Source organism: Peromyscus leucopus, chromosome 10 (assembly GCF_004664715.2).
Source record: "Peromyscus leucopus breed LL Stock chromosome 10, UCI_PerLeu_2.1, whole genome shotgun sequence".
NCBI lineage: Eukaryota > Metazoa > Chordata > Mammalia > Rodentia > Cricetidae > Peromyscus > Peromyscus leucopus.
Window position 1 is genome coordinate 3,070,588 of NC_051071.1, and position 21,380 is coordinate 3,091,967.

At 47.5% G+C, this 21,380-nt stretch overlaps 1 protein-coding gene across 3 annotated transcripts in view; it reads left to right on the forward strand.

Moving 5' to 3' along the window:
- Positions 1-21,380, forward strand: part of Stx18 (syntaxin 18) — a 98,783-nt gene that overhangs the window by 48,126 nt on the left and 29,277 nt on the right. For all 3 annotated transcript variants that reach the window (XM_028882362.2, XM_037208893.1, XM_037208894.1), the window contains exon 2: positions 9,643-9,710. In XM_028882362.2, coding sequence (XP_028738195.1) covers positions 9,643-9,710 — 68 coding nt within the window. The remainder of the gene's footprint in view (positions 1-9,642; positions 9,711-21,380) is intronic.

Below are 21,380 nucleotides of genomic sequence, written 5' to 3' on the forward strand. Positions count from 1 at the left end.
CAGGTCAAGAGCCCAGGCTTGCCCTAACGCAGGCACTGCTTCAGGTTGGGGTGGTTGCTGACGTGGGCCCCCCTCCTCAGGGTTAGGGTTAGGGTTAGGGTTAGGGTTAGGGTTAGGGTTAGGGCTGCTCAACCTCTGCTGCACAGCAGGGAGTCCTTTCACTTTGCATTGGCATTAAGAAGGCAGAGCTGTTGTTTTCTGAGAGCTGTGTGTTTGCTTTGGGGGATAGGAGCTTCCTATCTGGAAGGAAACCCTGCTTTGCAGGTTTATTCAGTTAGCTGCTAGTATAGAGAGCTCTAGGTCACTGTGCCCACCCCACAGCACTACTTGGCAGCTTTCCCTATCCAGCCAGCCCTACCTACTCTATGCCATTCAAGACTCTGGGAAGTTAGAGTACAAGGGTGAGGCTAGAAAAAGTGATTTCTAATACTCATGGTTCCTGTCTGTCTGTTAGAAGATGCATTGAATTCTGGGAGCTGCTGTACAGCTAGAGTGCATCGCTTCTGAGTCCAGAGCAAAGTTTGCGGACTGATAGTACCTTACGTACACAGCTGATGCAGATCAGATGCAGTCAGCTCGCCTCGGAAAGGCTTTGTGAGAAACAGAGGGCCAAGAACCGCAGTACCACAGGTGGAACCCTCTGGTCCCGGCAGCTTTGAGTAGCCAGTGATGGGAAGATGAGGGCATGAGAAGGAGCCAGCTGAGGGGTGGGCACTGAGGTGGAGGAAGGGAGTGGGCAGTGGGGGCAGCTCCTCTACAGGTACTTAGCAAGGTGCGTGGGCAGAATTCACAGGTGTGGGTTATTTGTGAGCGCAGTGGAGGCCTGTGATTTTCTGACTTGGGAATGGAGAGAGGGAGAGAGGCTCTCAAGTCTTTGGGGTGATGAGGACAACTGGTAGTGAGCCATGAGCCAGAGTCGAGTGGCGTGGTTGCCCCAGGTCCCTTCCAGGACGTACTCCCTTTGACGCAGCCGTGGAGTGTCCAGAAGACAACTGAACTCCGAGAGAGGTGGGCCTGGGTGCGTGTTTTATGGGCTCGTGACTAAAGCTGTGACTACAATGAGTATACCCAAAATGGAAAGGACGGCACCAAGGGCTGGGCTGAGCTTAAGAAGCAGATTCTACAGCTCGGTGCAGGCGGAGAGCAACCCTCAGAAGGAGCCATGCTGTAAAGAGGACTGGATGTCAGGAGGGCCCTGTGAGGACTGAAAGAAACTCCCCAGAAGGGCAGTGGTTCTCACCTCCCTAATGCTGTGACCCTTTAATACAGTTCCTCATGCTGTGGTGACTGCCAACCACAACATTATTTTTATTGTCACTTCACCACTATTATTTTGCTACTGTTGTGAACTGTAATGTAAATACCTGTGTTTTCTGATGGTCTTAGGTGACCCATGTGAAAAAGTTATTCGACCCCTCCCCCCCAGGGGTCATGACCTACGGCTTGAGAGCCACTGCTCTAAGGATGACTGCCTGCAGTGAGGGCCATCGTTCTGTGGTGGGGGAAAGTGGAAGGAACATAATACTTGCTTACTCAACAGTTACTGGAGGAAAGAACCTCCGTAGACTAGTGGACAAGCAGGGCTGAGCCAGGCTCTCCGTAGGTGACCAGTCTAGAGATGGAAGCTTCTCTCCTGGGACCTAATTCCGATATCTCCCAGGGGCACTTCAGCAGGGTCCGTGCACTCCAGGCCTGTTAGTTCTGCTTTCAATTCAGACTTTTAGTAATTGGTGGTGAAATTCTCTTTCAGTTAGGACAGAGGTATTGGATTTTGAACTCAGCCGGCCCAGGTTCAGCTCGGCCCCCATCCTTGTGGAAGGTTTCTCTAGCTGATCAGTAGCTGGCAAGTTGTCACTCCGCAGAACTGCTATTCTGACTCTGCTTCACCCTGACTGACACAACAAGCTGTGTCCCCTGACCGAATGAAAAATAAAGAAGTAATGCCTTTGTTAAGGGACTTTTTACAATATGCCAGAGGGACCTACTGGAGTCTCTTTAATCTTGAACAATGCTTGCTTCTTTCAGCGGCAAATTATGCACATCGGTACTTAGTGTTCTGAAATCCATCCAGTCTGTGTTGGCAGTGTTGTGAGTGCCAGTAGAACCGAGTTCCTATCATCCTGGGCTGGGGAGGGAGCTACAAGTCAGGCCACGCAGTGATCAGCAAAAGATGCTTGTTCCCTGCTTTGAACTGCCCTGCAGTGATAGCGCAGCCATTGAAAGGAATTTTACCATTTTTCACAGTGCTTTTGTTTTAGTTTATCTTGCTCTGAGTCATTTACAAAGCACGCAGGAAGTAACAGATAGCCAAGCTGTTCTGTAGGTGACACTCTTAAAGCTGGGCCTGCCACCATGTTCCTCTAAGCTCCATTTGTGTTCCTTCTGTCCAGTGCCTTATTGTAAAAACTTCCCAAACTCATCCAAAGTACGTGTGTAGGTGTGAAACCGTGTCCTTTCAGTTTCAGTGTGTGCGGAACAGTTAACTTGGAGGAATCCTTTGATTCCAAACTAAATGGAAGAACAAGAGAGGTTGAAAGCCCTTGTGGGGGAATGGTGGTACTATTGAGTGACCGCCTGGGAGTGCTGCTTTCAGGCCAGTGCTGCCATCTAGTGGACAGGGAAAGGTGTGCAGCTAACTAACAGAATTTTCATACTCACTGTACTGAAATCCTCGTGGAGGAGAGCTTTCTATTTTTTCCCTCAGAATTCAACAGAAATGTGATAAAATATTCTTAAAATCTCCCTCACAAATCATATTTTGATCAATTTCTATGGAAAATAATCCCGGAGGACTTGCGTATATATTTTTGGAGTTAAGGGATTGCAAATGCTGAGAAAACAGAAGAGCCAGAGTGCAGTGGAAACATCTGAGATTGTTTGGCGATTATCTGCCAGGACCTGAGGATGGCCTGTGATTACGCAGTAAGATGCTGCAGAAGCATCAAGGTGACTGTTTACGGGACATGTTGTAGCACAGCCCCTGCTTGGGCCATTTAACGCTTGCTCTTCTAATTGTACAGATTATCTCCTTTGTTTGGGCTCACCCTAGAGCACTGTATTTCTATTATTAAACTTTTTGAAGTGTAAAAAAGGAAAAAGAAAGAAATGAGTGTGAAGGACTAAGTTGATGAGCTGGCAGTGGTGGCCACACCTTTAACTAATCCTAGCATTTGGGAGGCAAAGACAGGCAGATTTCTGTGAGTGAGGCTGTCCTCAGTTCCAGGCCAGCCAGAGGTACACAGTACTGTTTATTCAAAACCAGAGCTCTCGTCTTAGAGGGGGTAAACATTTAGGTCACCCCAAATCCCATGCAGTTTCATGAGTTTTTTTTTTTTATTAATAAAACAAAAAGATCATAAAGCAAGACATTTCACACACATTAGTGGAAACACCAGAAAGGCAGGCTATAGCAAAGGGGAGAGATCTCATGTATAGGCCGAACATGCTCTCTGACAGCACTCTGAGCCCTTTGATTGGTGGAAACTAGAGGTCTGGTCATATGTTCCAGAGGATTCCTGTCTGGTAGTCATAGGATGTGAGGTCTGACACAGGTGGGCTATAAGAAATGGATATTTAAAGGGCACTTGACTTGCAGCATTCCAACCTTTGCATATCACTGAAGTTCCAGTCAGTGATTGCTGACAGCTTCTTTTCAGGAATTCTTACCCACACTGAAACCTTGTCTCAAAAATTTAAAAAAAAAAAATGAAACTACTTTGGACTAGTAGTAGACATGAAAGGAATTCAAAACAAGATGTGGCATATCTATGCTTGCTCTAAGGTCCTTAACCTGGCCTGGAAATTGCAGAAGACAGGGTCAGAAGCTGACCCCTGAGTAGAGCCTTACAAGCAGGAATAAGTCGAACAGAATTCCAGGATTAGAAACTGGGCAAGCAAATAATCCAGTGTCTTGGGCGGGGTATTTCCCCTGAGACAGTATAGGTTATTGCCACAGCCCCTGGTTGGTTGCCCACCAGAACTTGATGGTAAAATCCTAACACCAGAGACACCACAGACTTTGGTCACAGAACATGGAGAAATCAAGCTGGTGCTAACAGGAAGCTTCCTCCCAGTAGACTAGCTCTCCTGGTACTGAGGTGCTTACATACTGTCGACCACAATAATGACCAGCATGGCACAATATGGCCACTGGTGCATTGGTGGCACAAATGTTATGGTGGCAGGGGGTTGAACAGCTGCTTTTTTAAAAAAAAAAAATAGAGTTCGGGACCTCTCCGCAGGAGGACACACCTGCCAGTCCTGTCATTTTGGCCCAGAACCTCAGGGTGGTGCGCATAGGAACAACAGGAGTGAACCTGCTGCTTTGTTCGGCTCAGTGTCCACAGTATCAAACTGATGCTTAAATTCCCACCTCTCTCCCCACAGTTAGTGCGGCTCTCTGACTCATCAGAGGCATTCCTGGTGCAGTTGCTGGTGGGCAGTGCAGAACCCAGCAGCCAGTCAAGCACTCAAGAACAGCTGTCACCTCCCCCTGCTTCCTCTGCTTTCTTTCCTCTGCCCCCCTTGCCAAGCTCCACACAGACCTTCCTGGAGCTTCTCCTCGTTGTGGGTGCGGGTCACTCAAGTGCCCGTGTGTCCTTGCATATGTAAACCGTGTTTGAGGTAGCTTGGTGATTAGGATCCAGATAAACAGCCAGCATCATCCCAGAAAGTCTTTCCGACCGTCCTGTCCTTGTGAACCTTCCTCCTAACACCCTGATGGCCTTGCTAGTTCTGAGCTTCCTGGATTGCAAAACGTGAGACAACTCATTTCAAGGAAAATACTTGGGTCTGTGAAGACACATATCTGTTGCAAGTCTGTCTGTGTGCAAACGTTTAAAGATAGGATTTTGACTTTAAAAAGGGTTTTTAGGGTAGGTAAAATGACTCAGCCCAACTCTTATTGCCCAAGCCTGATGGTCTGAACTTGATCTCCAGAACCCATGTGAAGATGGAGAACTACTGACATTAACAAAATTGTCTCCTGACATCTACACATGCACCATGGCACACATCTTACACATATGTGCAAAGAATAATAATCAAGTTTAAACTTTTAAAAATGGAGTTTTTTTAGATCACCAAATGCAAGCATTCCCACATGAACCCCAGCTGATTTGTGTGAAGGAAAAGCAAGTACAGGGCAGAATAAACAGCCTCGCCTTTGTGTCTGGCTTTTGATCTTCTAGTTCTGCTGCTCACTGGCCTTGTGGCCTCATGCAGGGCCTGTTTCTACATTTAGTAACTGGAGTAGTGGATGATGTCCAAATCATACAAATGCCCTGAGGGCAAAATCCCAGCATATTTGTAGTTTTCGAGCAGTGTATCTTGCCGAGCACGCAGGTGACTGGTGGTCCACGGGTTGTGATGATTGTGTGTATGTGGAGGAATGTACACCAAAAGGGAACTGCCAGCTCATATGATCTGTGCCCTCCAGTTCCTCGTCGTCCTCCAGTTGAGTCAGGTGCTAGAGAACTAAGGCATGGTACTTAGACTGCCTGGCTGGCTTGTGTCTCTGAGCCAGGGGCATCTCTCTAACCCAGTCGTCTTCTCCCTGGTTGAATGAGCACATGAGAGAGTTCCTACCTCCTGGAAGGTCTGCAGTATGACCAGCTATGCATGCAGAGCTTTGAGGTTCCCTCTGCCCTGGAGGAGGCTCTGAGTAAGGCTTTGGTGGGTGGTTTTTCATGTGCTCTTAGTACATTAAGTAGAACATAGGCGAACACTGCAAGTTCTTAGATACAGTAGCTAGAGGCTGTTGGGGTTTGGTTGTTGGTCTAAGTATCACTTAGTAGTCATTTTTTAACAGGAAATCTCTCCCCTTCAAATGACTAGAATTAAGAAAGTGCTAAATGGGAAGCCTTAAAATCACCTAACACCACACACACACACACACACACACAGAGAGAGAGAGAGAGAGAGAGAGAGAGAGAGAGAGAGAGAGAGAGATCTTAATGTTTCCTTCTTGCATTTCATTCTTGGCATGAAAATATGTTATATAGTATGCTAATGTTGAGTTGTAATACCATTTTAAATTAATTCTTTGAAGATTTCATGCATGTATACAATGTATTTTGATCATATGGGGGGGGGCCTCCAGCTTTCCCTAGACACTTTACTCCCCACCCCCAAGTTCATCTCTTCTTTTCATAGCTCACTAAGTCTGGTGCTGTCCTTACGTGCAGGGGTGTAGGGTGGTCCACTGGAGCATGGGCATGCTAACAGGCCACTTCCCGGAAGACAACTAACTCTCGCAGCAGCCTTAGGGGAAGGGCTGCTGATGTTATTAAGTAACCTTTTAACTTGGCAAGAATTACATTTAATCCTGAGTAAGCTTCACCCTTTTTCGTTTGTTTGCTTTTGTTTTTATTTTTCAAGCCAGTGTTTCTCTGTGTAGCCCTGGCTGTCCTGGGACTCACAGATGCTTCACGAGTGCTGGGATTAAAGGCATGCGTCACCACTGCCTGGCTACTTCCCTCTGTTTTAATGAACCCGTTGGATGGGAATTTGCAGTTATGGAGCAGGTGAAGTTTGGGGTCCTGTTTGTTAGCCTTTTAACTGAAACATTGTGTCGCTGTCTTTTCGTAAGCCATGGCGCCCTCTTGCTCCTGCACTCATCTACAGGACCATTTCCCCCTTGCAGACTAGAACCAGCTGACTGTGGGTCTGACAGTAGCCGCTGGGTCTGGCCTGTGTCCTGGATCTCTCTGGAGCTTTTAAGACTTTTTATGAGAATCTTTCCAACTCCTTATCAGAGCTGTTTTGGAAATGAACCCTTAAATAGATATGTCTGTTTCTCAGCTCACAGCAGATTGCTGTAGATCCCAGCTTAAAGCAGCAGGTAGACAGTCTTCTGGTCCTGTGGCTTGTGTACCCTCCCCTGGGCTGCCCACCACATATAGACAAGTGTGTTGCAAAGACCCTCAGGGAAGATCCATTCAGTATGTCTCACACCACCTCTTTGGCTCCTCCACCTCCTTCATTGTATCAGAACCCCTGTGATCACACTGGGCTACTCATCCAGAATGATGCTTTGGTTTGAAAGTCAACAGTCTACTCACCAGTGACAGGGTTGGGCATCTTTCCAGAACAGAGTAGAGGGAGTGCCCTGGGATGTCTGGGAAAGCATTTTGCTTTCTACAGTAGGTCTAGCCATTGTGGGATTATTTAGTACCCCCTATTCATTTACTATTTAGTGAAGGTTTTGAGAGACAGTTTTTCACCAGAAAACAGAAAGTTCCAGGGAAGACAGTTACTGTTACCCTCTGGGAGTTTCCATTCTGCCCAAGGGAAATCATGGCCCCAGCATGGGCATGGTGTTGTCAGGAAGGAGCAGGCACTGTAACAGGTGCACACTCAGCACTTTGAGAGGGAAACACTCTTGAACAAGGAAGAGCAGAATGTACATAGGACAGTCAGAGGAAGAGCAAGCGGGTCCTGTGGATGTACAGGTGGTGGGAAACCCTGGCTCTAGCCCTGCAGTTGGAACTAGGCTAGACTAAGACCTTGCAGCTGTACAGAGGAGGACTTGGACCACCAGATTTGGCATTCTGCTTCCACTCTTTAGGCACATGTTGGTGCCCCGCCCCCCACACATACACAGCCAAGCTGTAGCCTTTGGCTCTAGTGTTTTAGAGCTAGAACTGTGCCAGTACTGAAAAGTCTACCATCTACTTCCCTTTCTTTCCTTCCATGGTTTACCTGGCGTGCCAAGGGTTTTTGACTCCTGGTAAGCAGGCAGGGCTTGAAAGAGAAGAATTGCTGTATCAAATCTTACATGGCATGTGAGAGCCTTTGCTTGTACATTTTATAATCTTTTCCCCACCTGACTTAACAGTGGGATTTCCGGATGCAGGGTAGATAGGAAATAGGAAGAACATGAGGAAGTCAGCTGTGGTAACTAGGAACCATGCTGGGTATGGACTCAGACCTGAGCTTGAACCTGAGTTCTGTATACTGAGTGTGTGACCTGAAACATAGTCTCTACAAGGTTCATATTCCCAACTGGTTATGGGAACAGTGGTGGTCAGTGAACACAGCAGGGCCCTTGGAAAGAGGAGAGAATATGTTTGAAAGTGGGTGTTACTGCCCGGATTGGACAGACTCAGTCAGTGTCTGTTAAACAAATGGACATCCTAATCACACTTGGATTTTTTTCTCTGTGCTTTTTAAGTGCCCTAGAGTACCTTTCTGAACTGCATTAGTACTTCTAGTCAGGACCCTGTGGGAAGCTGGACTAACCTCTGTCCCACATCTCCAGACAGACCTGGTATGTGTAAGGATGCTGATCATCTTCAATGCTTCCTGTGCATATATTTGTGAGGAGCACTGTGAAGGCCTCCTGGGCAGTTCCTGGTGAACTAAAAAGAGAAGCATGCGTGTAACAGCTAAGTCAGCATTTACAGCATGCCACATGGGAGGTGTGCAGAGGTCCTTTTAAATGCACAGCCAAGTGAAAATTAGCCTGAGTTGGTCTACAGAAAATGTGTGGAGAACTGAAAGTTCAGCAGATCCGTCTTGCAAAGGCAAGAATGGAGGCCTGAGTGAGCAGTAGTCACGGGACAGAAACAGGCCACTGCTGGCTAATCATTCTCTCCCTCTCAGAACACTTGTTCCCAAGACTGTGACCTGAGTTTGGATTGCTAACTCCCCACTGACATATAGGTGTTCTAGAGCAGGGTTGGTTTAGTTTCTAGGACTGGAGATGGAACCAGGGCCTGGAGGATCCCAGACAAGGGCTCCTGTGCCTAAGCTACACCAGCAGCCCCAGAGTAGACTTGTTATTAAACCTGAAGTCAGCCCTATCAAAGTAAGAATTTCACAATCCTTTGCTTCTTGCTCATCTGTGGGAGCACCCACAAAGAGGGTGGGGATCCATGTAGGTTTAAATAATTGTCCAAATCATCTCTAACTATGTTGCTCCCACAAGTTCTGTTTATATACCTGCAGCTTTGGCCTCAGGATCTATCCCCTACAACACCTGAGAAAAGAAATGACTGTCAGTGAATATAGATACAATATACTCAAAGAATTGCCCCTTATTGAGCTCATGAGGTACACTGTCTGGTATAGTCTGTACTTTCCTTAGGCATCACCTGTGCCTAACATCAGTTAGAAGTCACTACAGTTAGAAGAAGAAGCAAGCGCTTGTAAGAGACCCTCCCCCGCCACTCCATGAGAGTTAGTGTGGCAGAGTTAGTATGGCCGGGTTAGCGTGGCAGAGTTAGTGTGGTAGAGTTAGCGTGGTAGAGTTAGCGTGGCAGAGTTAGCGTGGCAGAGTTAGCGTGGTAGAGTTAGCGTGGTAGAGTTAGCGTGGCAGAGTTAGCGTGGCAGAGTTAGCGTGGTAGAGTTAGCATGGTAGTGGCTGTGCGATCCTAAAACCAAAGTTGTGAGTTGGTTATGGTGGCTCATGCCTGTCATTCCAGTATTCTGAGTATGGAGGCAGGAAGACCACTAGTTCAAGGCTATCCTGAGCTGTATAGCTAGACCTTGTTTTAGCACACACCCCTCCCAGCAAAATTAGAAACAAGTTTTGGAATTCGAAGTTCAGAGTCTCCCTGGGGCTATGCTCTACTGTGTGGGAAAGTGTGCCCACTCAGTGTATGCCTGTCCATATAACGTGTACTGTCTTTTCCATTGTAGATTTCTCACATTGGGAAGCTGAGAGATTTTCTCCTGGAACACAGGAAGGAGTATATTAATGCTTACAGGTAAGTGGGTTCTTCTTTAAAGACTTGAGTGGCTACGTTCCTTTCTGTTGTGCATTCCGCTCTTTTTCATCCTCACTTTTTACTAATTCACAGCTGTAGTGTCTATTACAGTGGTAACTCCATGGGAGGAAAGGGGTTACTTCATTTTCTACTTCCATTCAAGGTCTGTGATTGAGGGAGGCAGGAACTGATACACAGGCTGTAGAAGAACACCGCTTACTGGCTTGCTTCTCATGGCTTGCTCATCCTTCTTGCATATACACCCTGGACCACCTGCCAGGGGTGACACCACATCAGTGATTACTGAGGAAAATGCCCTCCACTACAGACAGTCTGATGGAGGCATCGTCTCAGTTACATTCCCTCTTCCCAGATGACCCCAGCTTCTGACGAGTTGACGGACACTTCCCCTGGCTTCAGCCAGGTTATGGGGCGGGGTGTGAGTGTGTGTGTGTGTGTGTGTGTGTGTGTGTGTGTGTGTGTGTGTGGTGGTGAATATCTGCAGAGTGAAGCAGAACCGCCGTGGTGGGTTTGTGCTGAGTCACTGGTGGCCCCTTGTCAGCAGCAGACTCTTCCAGTCTGTGTGTCTCTCTGTCCATCTTCTACTAATGGATGACACTAGTCACCTGACTGTGGATAGTGCTGTGCACAAACGTGAGAACACATGTCCATGTCCCCTGAACCTGGAGAGGAACAAGATTTTTAAGGCTCTCCTAAGTTATTTTGACCTATGTTTCTGCCATCTCTGTCTGTGACTTTACTTCTCTGGTTTGGTGGCATTCTTGTGAGCCTGTTTCCAGCCCTCACCCTGTGTCTGTCACTGGGTCATGCTTTTCTTGCCAGTTCTCTTCCTAATGGCAACCTCCTTCTTTTGACACTCCCTAGAGACAGAAACAAACCTCTCTGGCTTGGCCTTTGTTCTGATAGCGTATCTCAGGAGGGCTTCACTCAGCCCCTCGTGTACTTATGGTCACGTCATTTCTATCAGTAGCCGTTTGCTTTCATCACCGCCTGAGTAGATCCACCGCATTGCTATTGGCTCACCTTCTCCTCTTAAATCAAGCTCCTAGACCCCTTCTGCCACAGTGCCCCAGCCTTGCCAGCCTTCCTGGAAGGCTCCAGGCTCTTTCCAGCTACAGGGCGTGCCCAGATGAGGTGCTTCCTATCCCACACATCCCCCTTCCAGCTGCAGCCCTCAGCTTGTGTACTCTGTAGTGTATGGAGGACAGAAGAGAGCCCGTGCATGCCGAGGCCTTAATTAAACTGTCTTCTAAGAGGCCCTTTCTACCACCACCCCTGACAGATCTCTCCTCTTAGTGTTGATTTCTCCAACTTGTGTATTTTCTTTAAACATGAATCACAGTGTGTAATTATTTAATCAGTTAGTAGGTTTTTGTCACTAGTTTGTAAATTTTGTGAGGTCAAACACCTTAATTTCTCATTCAAATTCCTATAATGCTTCAGCTATACTTTGCACTCAATCAGTATTTGTCAGATAATACACAAATGATTCCCTCATATCCCCAAGGCACAAGGCTAGCCGCTGGTTCTCATCCACGGGTGTTTTGGCACCATCTTAAAAGATTTTGTCACAACAGTGAGAGGAGTGCTACAGGCGTGTCTGGCAGGTGGGGCAAAGGCATGCCGATCATCCTGCAGTGCACAGCACAGCCTTCCCCAGCCACAGGGCAGCTGGCATTGACCCTGAAGGGGCTTTCCCAGCCTGACCTGCTCACTGTCCACACATACATGGATCTGTGAACACCTGCCCGGGGCCTTCTGCAATTTTCGAGGCGTAGAGAACATCAGAGAGTAAGGCAGAAGCTATCCCTCCTTTTTACAGCCTGCATGCTAGAGGGCTGGCACAGAATTGATGTGACATGTAAGGACAGAGCAAGCCATGGGGTGGGAGTGCTGGGGATGTTTGCCGGTTTTTCCGTAGTGTGGTTAGGACAGGCCTCTTGAGGCTCCTCCTTGTAGACTCCTCTCTGAAGCCTGAACTCCCCGGCAGGATTGTGTCCCTCCTGCCTTGCTCTTTTCTCCTCCTTTTCATTCTCCGCAGAGAGGGCAAAAATCCCACTGGGCCCTGTACTCCCAACCCCAGTGCTTCTGAAAGCCAGCTACATACATGCTTCCCATTGGTTTTGATGACTTGGCCCTCTTCTTCTCTCTCTCTCTCTCTCTCTCTCTCTCTCTCTCTCTCTCTCTCTCTCTCTCTCTCTCTCTCTCACACACACACACACACACACACACACACACTCCTTGCTTCCTCCCTAAGCCACACTGTTTCATTTCACTGCCAAACATCAGGGTCTGCTAACTTGCTGGAAAGAGGGTTAGCACCTCAGACTTTGGGCCATGCATGCTTTCTGTCACGTGTGTTATTGTTTGTTTATTACCTTTGAAAAACAAAAGCAGAAGGACTTCTTAGCCCCCAGGTTGCACAGAAGCAGACCCGAGGGCTGGATTGGGCTGTGTTTTCAGACCACTGGTGCGTGCCTACCATCCTCACCATTTGCTGTGCTGGAACCCTGCACGGAGAGCGAGCTCCATTGCCCTCTCTGTTCTCCCGGGTTTACTTTCTGATGTGTGCTCATCATCAAAAACAAAGGCTTCTCTCAAACTGTGTTAATGGAGTCACACAGAGCACACCCATGTGCCTACCTTCTAGTACACGAAACACGTGTTTATTCTCTTATTTCTTCCACCATAGAACTTTGGGGGTTTTCTTGGCTCTTTTGTCTTATTTGTCTTTGCATTTGAAACATACCCTAATTATTGTGTTGGTCAGACTTTCATCCCTGTGACAAATACCTGAGAGAGCAACCTAAACGTAGAGATGGTTTATTTTGTTTCCTGATTTCAGGTTTCTGCTCATGGTCAGTTTGCTTTATTACTGTGGACCTGGTAAGGCAGAAAGTCATGGAAGTCATGACAGAGACTTTGGCAGGGCAAAGTTGCTCACTTCTCAGCAGCCAAGAACTGAGAGAAATGGGATAGTTGCCACCCTTCAAAGACATGTCTACGGATATGCTTCCTCCAGACAGGCCCCACTTGCTGATAGCTCCTTGATGCTGTTTGTGGACTGACATCCAGTCATGGTTCCGTACTAACCAGCTGGGGGTACCAGGCCTCCAACACAGGCCTTTAGAGGACCACTTTGTAGTCCGACTGTTGCAGAATATTCCTTTACACTGTGTGAAGATGTGTCACTGTGATTGGTTTAATAAAGAGCTGAATGGCCAATAGCTAGACAGGAAGAGGTTAGGCGGACTTCTGGGGACAGAAAGGACTTGGGGAAGAAGAGAAGTAGAGTTGCCAGCTAGACTCAGAGGAAGCAGGACATGCAGGAAGAGAGGTAAAAGCCATGAGCCACATGGCAGCTGTAGGTTAATAGAAATTGGTTAATTTAAGTTATAAGAGCTCAGTAGAAAGAATCCTAAGCCAAGGCCAAGCTTTCACAGTGAGTAAGAAGTCTGCGTGCCATTGTTTGGGAGTTGGCAGTAGAAAGACTTGCTCCGTCAGACAGACAGCAGTCCTCTATCTCCCCACACACTCAGTTGTCCTTTGTCCGTCTGTAAGGGCACTCCGAAGTACGAATGTCATTTTTGTCTCATTTAGTCCTGAATTCCCCTGTTCATCTTTACTGAGTGCCCACCGCGTGCCACACTCCACTCCATGCCAGGCAAGAGACAGCCATTCTGCTCCTTGTCACACAAGCAGGCAGCACTGTAAACAGGAGAGGCACCACAGAAGCAGAGCTCGGGGTTTGGGAGACCCTGGCCTTGTCAGGGAAGACATCTTTGAAGAAGAGACACCTGAGCTGAGGTCTGAAGGAAAAGGAGTTACCCAAATGCCGGAAAGGAGGGAGGGAATCGGTGGGTCCAGTGAATACACCTGCTGTATTCACTGCGCCTGGGAATAGTGCCTGTCCTGTTGTGAACCGTGTAGCAGAGAACCTCATATCCGAGGTGACTGCGAGTAGCCCCCAAACCTAACAAGCAATTTTATGCTTTTAAACAGATTTCATTTTAGTGTCTCAGAATACCCTGAGATGTTTGTAATCCTGCTGCGTTGTACTGCGTCATAAAGCCCTCTGTTAGCTGGCTCTGAACACTAGATGGCAGTGTAAATTTTATTTCTGAAGGTGTGTCCCTGTATCAGATACTAAGTCAATAGGTTGCTAACTAGAAGCTGCAGTGATTTGAGGAAATAGAAATGGTTGGAGCCTAGCAATTTCCCGCCCTTTTCCTTGTCTCTGACAGCTGAGGCTACAGGTACAATTGTATAGACCTTTCTTGAAAGTCTTTGGCCCTGCCAATGGCACTCACACAGGGATACTGACCATTCCTGAGGCTTCCAGGCTTGCTAGACACGTGTGGAGCTCTGTGATAGTGTTGTCAACTGACTTGACCGGACTCCGAGTCACCCAGGAGATAAGCCTCTGAGTACCCGTGGGAATTATCTAGGTCAGCTTCACCGATGTGGGAAGATTAACCTGAGCTGTCGGCAGGACCCCTCCCCTGGGTGGGGACTGTGAACTCTTTCAAACAGCAAGCTGAGCACCAGCTTTCATTGCTCTGTGCTTCCTGGTTGTGAATGCAGTGTGATCAGTGTGATCATCGGATTCCAGCTTTTGCCGCCTTGGCATGCCTTCTGAGATGGACCATACCCTGAACACTGGGCTGGAAAAGCCTTTCACTCTTAAGTTGCTTTTGTCCAGCAACAGGAAAAGACTAAAGGAGCCACCCCATCAAGTGGCACAGTACAAGAATAGCAGAATGCTTCTATACCCAGACTAAGCCAATTTCCCATAACAGCCAAAACTAGGAAGAGCATTGTGCTGAGGCTTGAGTAACAATGTTGAATGTAACTGCAAACATGAGAAAATTCTGGCTGATAAAAGATGCAAGATTTTGAGTGAGGAAAAGAGAAGAAGAGAAAGGGTCAAGAGGTCCAGTTCGAAGCTACTTTGTTACAAAGACGATTTATCCTGGGGTTTCATCCACATTAAAAGTTAAAGGCCCCTTGTTAACACTCCCATTGCCTTGGAAAAGCATCTGGCCACATAGATGGTGAGGGCTATGGAGGTGGTCTGGCTCAGGCCACCCCAGCACTGTAAGAGCCTCCGAAACCCATCTAATCTCCAGGCTAGGTTCTGCCCACTGCCTGTTTCAATACAGGCTGTTACCTAAGGTCAGTTTCATGTGTGTAAATGGCTGAGGGTGAGATAAAAGAAGATAACTTTTTGCCACATTTGAAATGATGTGAAATTCCAGTTTCAGTGCTGTTGGGAGAATGGTAGCGTTGTAGTAGAATCTGAAGATGATTGTAATGGGAGGAGGGACAGAGCAAGTTCCCGGGGCCCCCAGACTGCACAGCTGACTGGCATCTCAGTTCAGCCCACTGCAGCCCCAAGCCTGTCTCTTCCCAGCCACTGTGGTAGCAAATGCTGGGGCTGATGACCAGGACCCTGGGGACATCCTCAGCCCCTTTGAGCACACATAGAACTATGTCCCTGAGGCTTCTTTACTCTATAGCAGCCCAGCATTTTGTAGAAATTTAGTCTTCTCTGCTAGCCCTTACACTCCAGTTCTAGCCCACCCTTGTCTCCTGCCTTTGAAAGAGCATGGGCTTTGGGACCAGACATACTTCTGTCCAGTTTGGCTGGGTATCAGTCCATATGTACAATTCACATCACTTCTTTGTGCTTCTTTTCTTTCTGATGCAACATGAACCATGGTCTTATGAGGATTAAATGTGTGAATTCCTGGCACACAAGGGTCCCTTGGTGAGTGATGAGTGAGTTAACTCTGATGACCCATGATGCCTTGACCATCAAATAAAGCCTGGATGGGGATAAACTAGGCCAACAGGCAGAACTTGAAACAGTAGGTGAGCCTGTTTGTGATATTCTGGTCCTCAGTTAGACTCAGTCAGGTTAGTGCCGCTGAGCAGTCATAGTCCCTGGCTCCCAGCTAGCAGGGCCAGGTGCCTTTGCTAGGAGAGAGTGGAACAGAGGGAACCTCTGCTGTCTGTGGGCAGGCCAGTCTGGAGATGAGGGTGAAATGGGGAGTGGGCTAGGTACATACCCAGTTCCTTTGGCCAGAGTACTCATCAGGGAGATTCCTGCTCCTCTCTGGGGAGGCTGAAGAGGGGAAGCCTAGGTTCACTCTGGGGAAACTGATGCACACAGAAGTGCCAGGACAAAGGACTAGTGTCCCCAGACTGTGCTCTCCCTGAAGATGGAGACCAGCCTCCCTCATCCACCCCACCAAGTTCTCTTTCCCTAAGACTGTAGAGTACTGCCAGCCACCAGCTTTACAGCCCCCCTCCCAGAACAGTGTGCTGGCCTTGGCCTGCTCCTAGGAACATTTTATAAGCAGTGTAATCACAGAATTGAAAGAGCATGGGTAGAAATATTGCCTTCAGACCATGAGGCTTTGTTAGTTTGACATAATTAGGAAGCTATAATTTTTTCCAGAATGTAGAGCTCAGACTTTATTGACCCATTTAATTTTTTTAATAATGACATTTTACTAGAGCAGAACAGCATGCAGCCTAGGCAGCCTCTGGCTGGATCTTAGAATGACCTTAATTAAAATAATTTCTCCATTCTGTACCTTTTCCATGATACCCTGGCAACAAAACAATGCCACTTGGGAGAACAACTTTGTTGGTTCTGTTGTTGCTACTAAAAGAGTTACAGCTCCATCAGTTTCCAGTATCCAAGGTCAAGTGGGTCTGTATAATGTATCTGAGGACTCCCCTCCTCCCCGAGTAATCAGTGTTCTCAGATTAGCCTTTAGACTTTCACTCTCACTCAGCTGGGCTCCATTAACTGGGACTATGGAGCCAGAGGATGTTAGTCCAATGCCTTTGGAACCAGTGCTGTCTAGGTCCACCCGGGTGGCAGGTATTTGTTCAGAAGCCAGCATCTTTCTAACTCGGAAGCCTTTGACCTCTTTCACCTTGGTGCTTCCAGAAGAGCCATTCAGACTGCAGAGTAGGAGAAGTAACTGGAAGTATGGAGTCACTTATTCAGACCCTGGAACATTCCAGAAGGAGAGCCAGGGCTTCTAAGGTCCGTGTGCAACACACGTGGGAGCTGGAAAAGCAGAAGGCTAATGAGCCCAAGCCAAGGGCTGAGGTGTGTGAGATGAGCCAAGAGAGTTCTTCAAGAATGGCTTTGTCTATCCTAACAGCCTTTGCTCTGAGGAGCTTTGGAAGGGCCTGTGCAGAGGGCTTCACGGGATCCAAATATGTAAGAGCACCCATGTGGCTGGTGTTCTAAGCAGACGAGGAAGGGCTGGGCAGAAGCAGCAGACCCTGGAGTCAGCTTCTGTTGCAGACTGGGAGATGTTGGTAGATAGATTCTAGGGAATGTTTTGAAGGTAGAGCCAACAGGATATGTAGATAGATCTATACAAACCGAGGCAAAGGGGAGCTAGGGATGATGTCTGTTTGGGGCCTGAGCAGCAGGAAGGGATGGAATCATTACCAGCACATCCTAGGGAAAGCTGCTGGAGAGCATGTTTGAAGAGAGAGGTCAGGAACTCAGTGTTAGACATATATATGTGCAGTGCAGAGTAAACATCTGAGTGGGGCTGTTGAATGGCTCATCAGATGTCTTTGTTCCAAGTTCACTGACTCTCCTTTCACTAAGTTGTAGCACTTCAGAGACCATCCATCATTCCTCAAGATCTTAACCACATAGAGAAGAGCCTTTGCCCTGGGCCGTCCTTCAGAGCACTGTGTTGGTCGTGGGGCATTCTGTCTCCAGAGCATTACTTCTTTTCTGCTGAAGTTGCTTGCCCTCAGTTCCCAGTTTAGCTTCCTTCTTTCCTTCTGTGTTCTGTTTCTTCTTGAACACACAGGTCCAGTTCCAGGCAGTTCTACATCCCTGCTTCTTCCTTTTTGAACCTCCTGCCATCACCCAAACTCTGCCATTCTCCTCCCTCCATTATGTTTGCCTTGTTACAACAGGCGTGGGGGGTTTCTATGTAGCCCAGGCTAACCTTGAGCTCTCAGTCCTCTTATCTCCCCTCCCCAGTCCTGGGATTCCAGGGGGTACTCCACCAAACCCAGCAGCTCCATTCTGAAAATAAAGTTCAGCAAAAAATTTATCATGCCCCTACCCTTTATACATGCTAGGAAACAGAGAGAGGCTGGGCATACACTTGCTATCATGTATGATGCCCTGGGTTCAGCCCCAGCACTGATTAACAAACAAGCAAACAAAGGATGCAAACAGATAAACATGGAGACAAATAAGGCAAGATTCTTAGCTGGAGGTCAGTAGCCCCAGGCCTGACCTTCTACCACTGTTCCATGTAACGTGTTGTCCCGTCATTTCTCCTTGTACACCCAGTCTTTTCATTGTCTGCAGAGTCCCTGACTAGCTCTGAAGGCCACTAACGACAGCATTCCCACCTGCCCTCTGTTCCAGCCAGCTTGAAGTCCTCACCCTTCTCTTCTGCCTTCATTGTTACTCTTACCTCCCTCAGCCATGCCTGTCTTTCAAGGATCAGTTTGTGGGTTCCTCCCTCCCTATCCACCACCATCCCCAAACACACACCAATATAGGAAACAAGCATCCTTGTCCAAAATCTCCTGCCTCATTGCCCCTGGTGACACACAAGTATAGGAAACAAGCATCCTGGTCCAAAATCTCCTGCCTCATTGCCCCTGGTGACACACAAGTGTAATCCCAGCACTTGGGAAGTAGAACCAGGAGGTTCAGAATTCCTAGGTCTTCCTCAGCTGCATAGTGAGACTGAGCCATGGGTGGCCTCCATGGGACCTGGTTCCACAGAAGCATTATAAAGAGGTTGATGAAGTGTGACTCCAGAGCAGGCTGCCTTGGTCAAACCCCATCTCTGTTAATAACTAGTTGTGCAACCTTAGCAAGTTAAATAGCTTTCTGTGCCTCGGTTGGTTCATTTGTAAAATGGGAATATAGTAGCACCTACCTGGCAGTTTTGAGAATTAAGTAGGTAAATGTATGTAGCTCCCTAGATTAGCACACTGGTCAATGTCAGTTCATGAAAGTATTGCTGACCATTAGCCTGTGCTGTATGATATAACCCGTCTATATGCATAGGCCTGTCGATGTCACCTATTTGATAATGTATTGAAAGCAAGGTCTGCATTCAGCTCCTGTGTGTAGCCCAGGCATTAACAATTTAACTTCATAATGTGTATTGACCATGCATATTATATGCCCAGTGTACACTATAAAGTTGCTGTGACTCTAACATTTCCAGCAAAAACAAGGCTATATTCCTAAACTGTTGCCATATCCTTCAGCACCTGGCACAGTAAAGCATTTGCTATTTTCTGCCTCTTCTTTACCCTCAGGGCATGGCTGTTTCTATATAAAATTGTAGTCAGTGGTGTTTTGACCCTGAACTTGTCATTTCTTAATGTGCCACCAACCAAGTCAGAAGGAGAAACATATTCCTTTAAATTTCTGAACCAGCAAATAAATTGGTATTTTTTACTCCCCCCATCTCCTGAAGTAAATTGACCAATTCAAATTCATACCTAACATAGTCTCCTCTAATTGAATCTACTACTTAGCTATATTGAGATCTGTAACACAGTTATTTCTCCTCATAATCAAGGAAATAAAACTTGATGTTTATATATGCATGTCCCATGAGAATAGCTTGGAATTGTTTACAAGACGTTTAACCTTTTCAGAATAGTAATGATTTTGCTATTGTAACTTCACTGTGGCCTGATAACTTTAGCTTGCTCTGTTTCAAATGCACACTGTGTATCTCGTGCTTTTAAAACACAGTGGAGCAGCGGAGTAGGGAGCCCTCTTGTAAGTGTTCCAGCTTCCCACTTGTAAAGCCCTCTATTTGGCCTGACACCTTTGGCTCAGTACCAAAAGCTCCTTCCCTCCAGCCTGGGCCTTCTGTCCTGGGTGTGATGTGTGTTTGTGTACACAGACCCGCATTCTAGGCTTTTCCTTTGCCTCCATGCCCAGGCAGTCCATGTTGCCTGTCGGTGTCTCTTAGATCTTTCACCTTTACACCCCATAGACACTGCCTGCACCTAGCCTTTCAAATTTTCTTGGACAGTGGCAGCGGCCCCTCAACGGGGATTAGAGCACCTGAGGTCAGGATTCTTCAGTCTTGAGGCAGTGTGCTATGGAGAAACAGACCATGTGCAAATGGCTCTGTTTACAGTCCTCCACTGACCATCCTGCTGGTGAAGGCAGCCCTGGGAGTGGAGGGTGGAGTGTCTGTGTTTGAGTTTTAAATAAGTGCTTACTGTAACACTATCTCAGGAGGAATGGTGCCGCCATGTGCCAGACACATCAGTGTATAGACACACGTGTTGCTGAGAAGACCGAGGAGGCGCCATAACAGGCTACTCCATCTTCTCTCAGAGATCAGGTCTCAATTTCAGTTTCCTGAGACTTGAGCAAGCAGTTTCTGAAAAAGCCACAAAGGGCGATTAATCAATCTCCAGCATCCCCAACAACAAGGACAAGGAGGCCTGAACCACAGTCAGCAGGTAACCAAATAAAGATGAAGCCAGGCCTGCCCCAAAATGGAAACTGTAGCCCTGACCAGCCCCTAATTAGCCCTAGCCAATTAGAACATAGTAATATGATTGCCACTTGCTTAAGCCAGTCCTATCTAAAATGACCTAATGCTCTAGGAACTCCCCTTGGCTGTGCTTAAAAGGAGCCTGTGAGCTCCTCCCAGCATTTTCACCATTTTGTCTTTGTGTGGGAAGGCAGCCCAGTACACTGGAATCTTTCTCCAGATAATAAATGCTCTTGTTGATTGCATGCATGAATGGTGGTCTTTTGTGGGACTTTTCCAGGACCCCAACACTGCCCCTCTCTAGAACCAGGTGCCTCGTTTGCACAGGGCCAGCCTTCCTGCTCCTTTCCCATCTTCACTCACGTGTGCCTGGGTGTGAAGTAGATACTATATGTTCACTCAAACAATCACCCACAGCGTGAGGAATCATGTCTGGTCTTTGTCTCCGTCCTTGTCGGCACGCCTTCTGTTCCACCTGCCCTGGCCAGCACCCCATCCCGCATGTGCTGACCATGCTCCTCTTGGAGCTCTGCTGTCCACTTCACATCAGCACCAGTCAGTGCAGTTCTTGGCACTCTGGTTTCATGTTGATCATTCCTACAGTTGAGTGCCTTTTGTGGACATAGAAATGAGCCTTACTCAGTTTTGAACCCAACTTAGTACTTATGCTAAGGGTGCTCAGGACATACACAAGGGAATGAATGACTTGTGAGGATTAAATGAGAAGTCAGATACACATAAAGCACTGAGAACCAATCTGGCATATGCTCGGTGTCTGACTGGTGTTAGTCAGGGACCCTGTGCTGTATGATTTTACCAGGGAAGCAGACACAAGGTGGACAGTCTTTACTTCCACATAGCTTTGGAGGAGAAAAACAGACTTTTTGGTATTTCTGGGAACAATAAGTGCAATGGAGAAAAGGAAAGCCGGGTCAGAAGCTGACAGCAGTGCATTAGAGGTGAGGGTCAGAGGTGGTCCCAGCTCTGTCCCAAAGCAGCTTTGGAGTGGAGGCATGATAATCTCTTGACCAGCACAGCATGAAAAAGTAATGTTGGGTGAGTTCCATGGGAGGCCATCATTTCTGGAGTGAATTGATGGGACAGA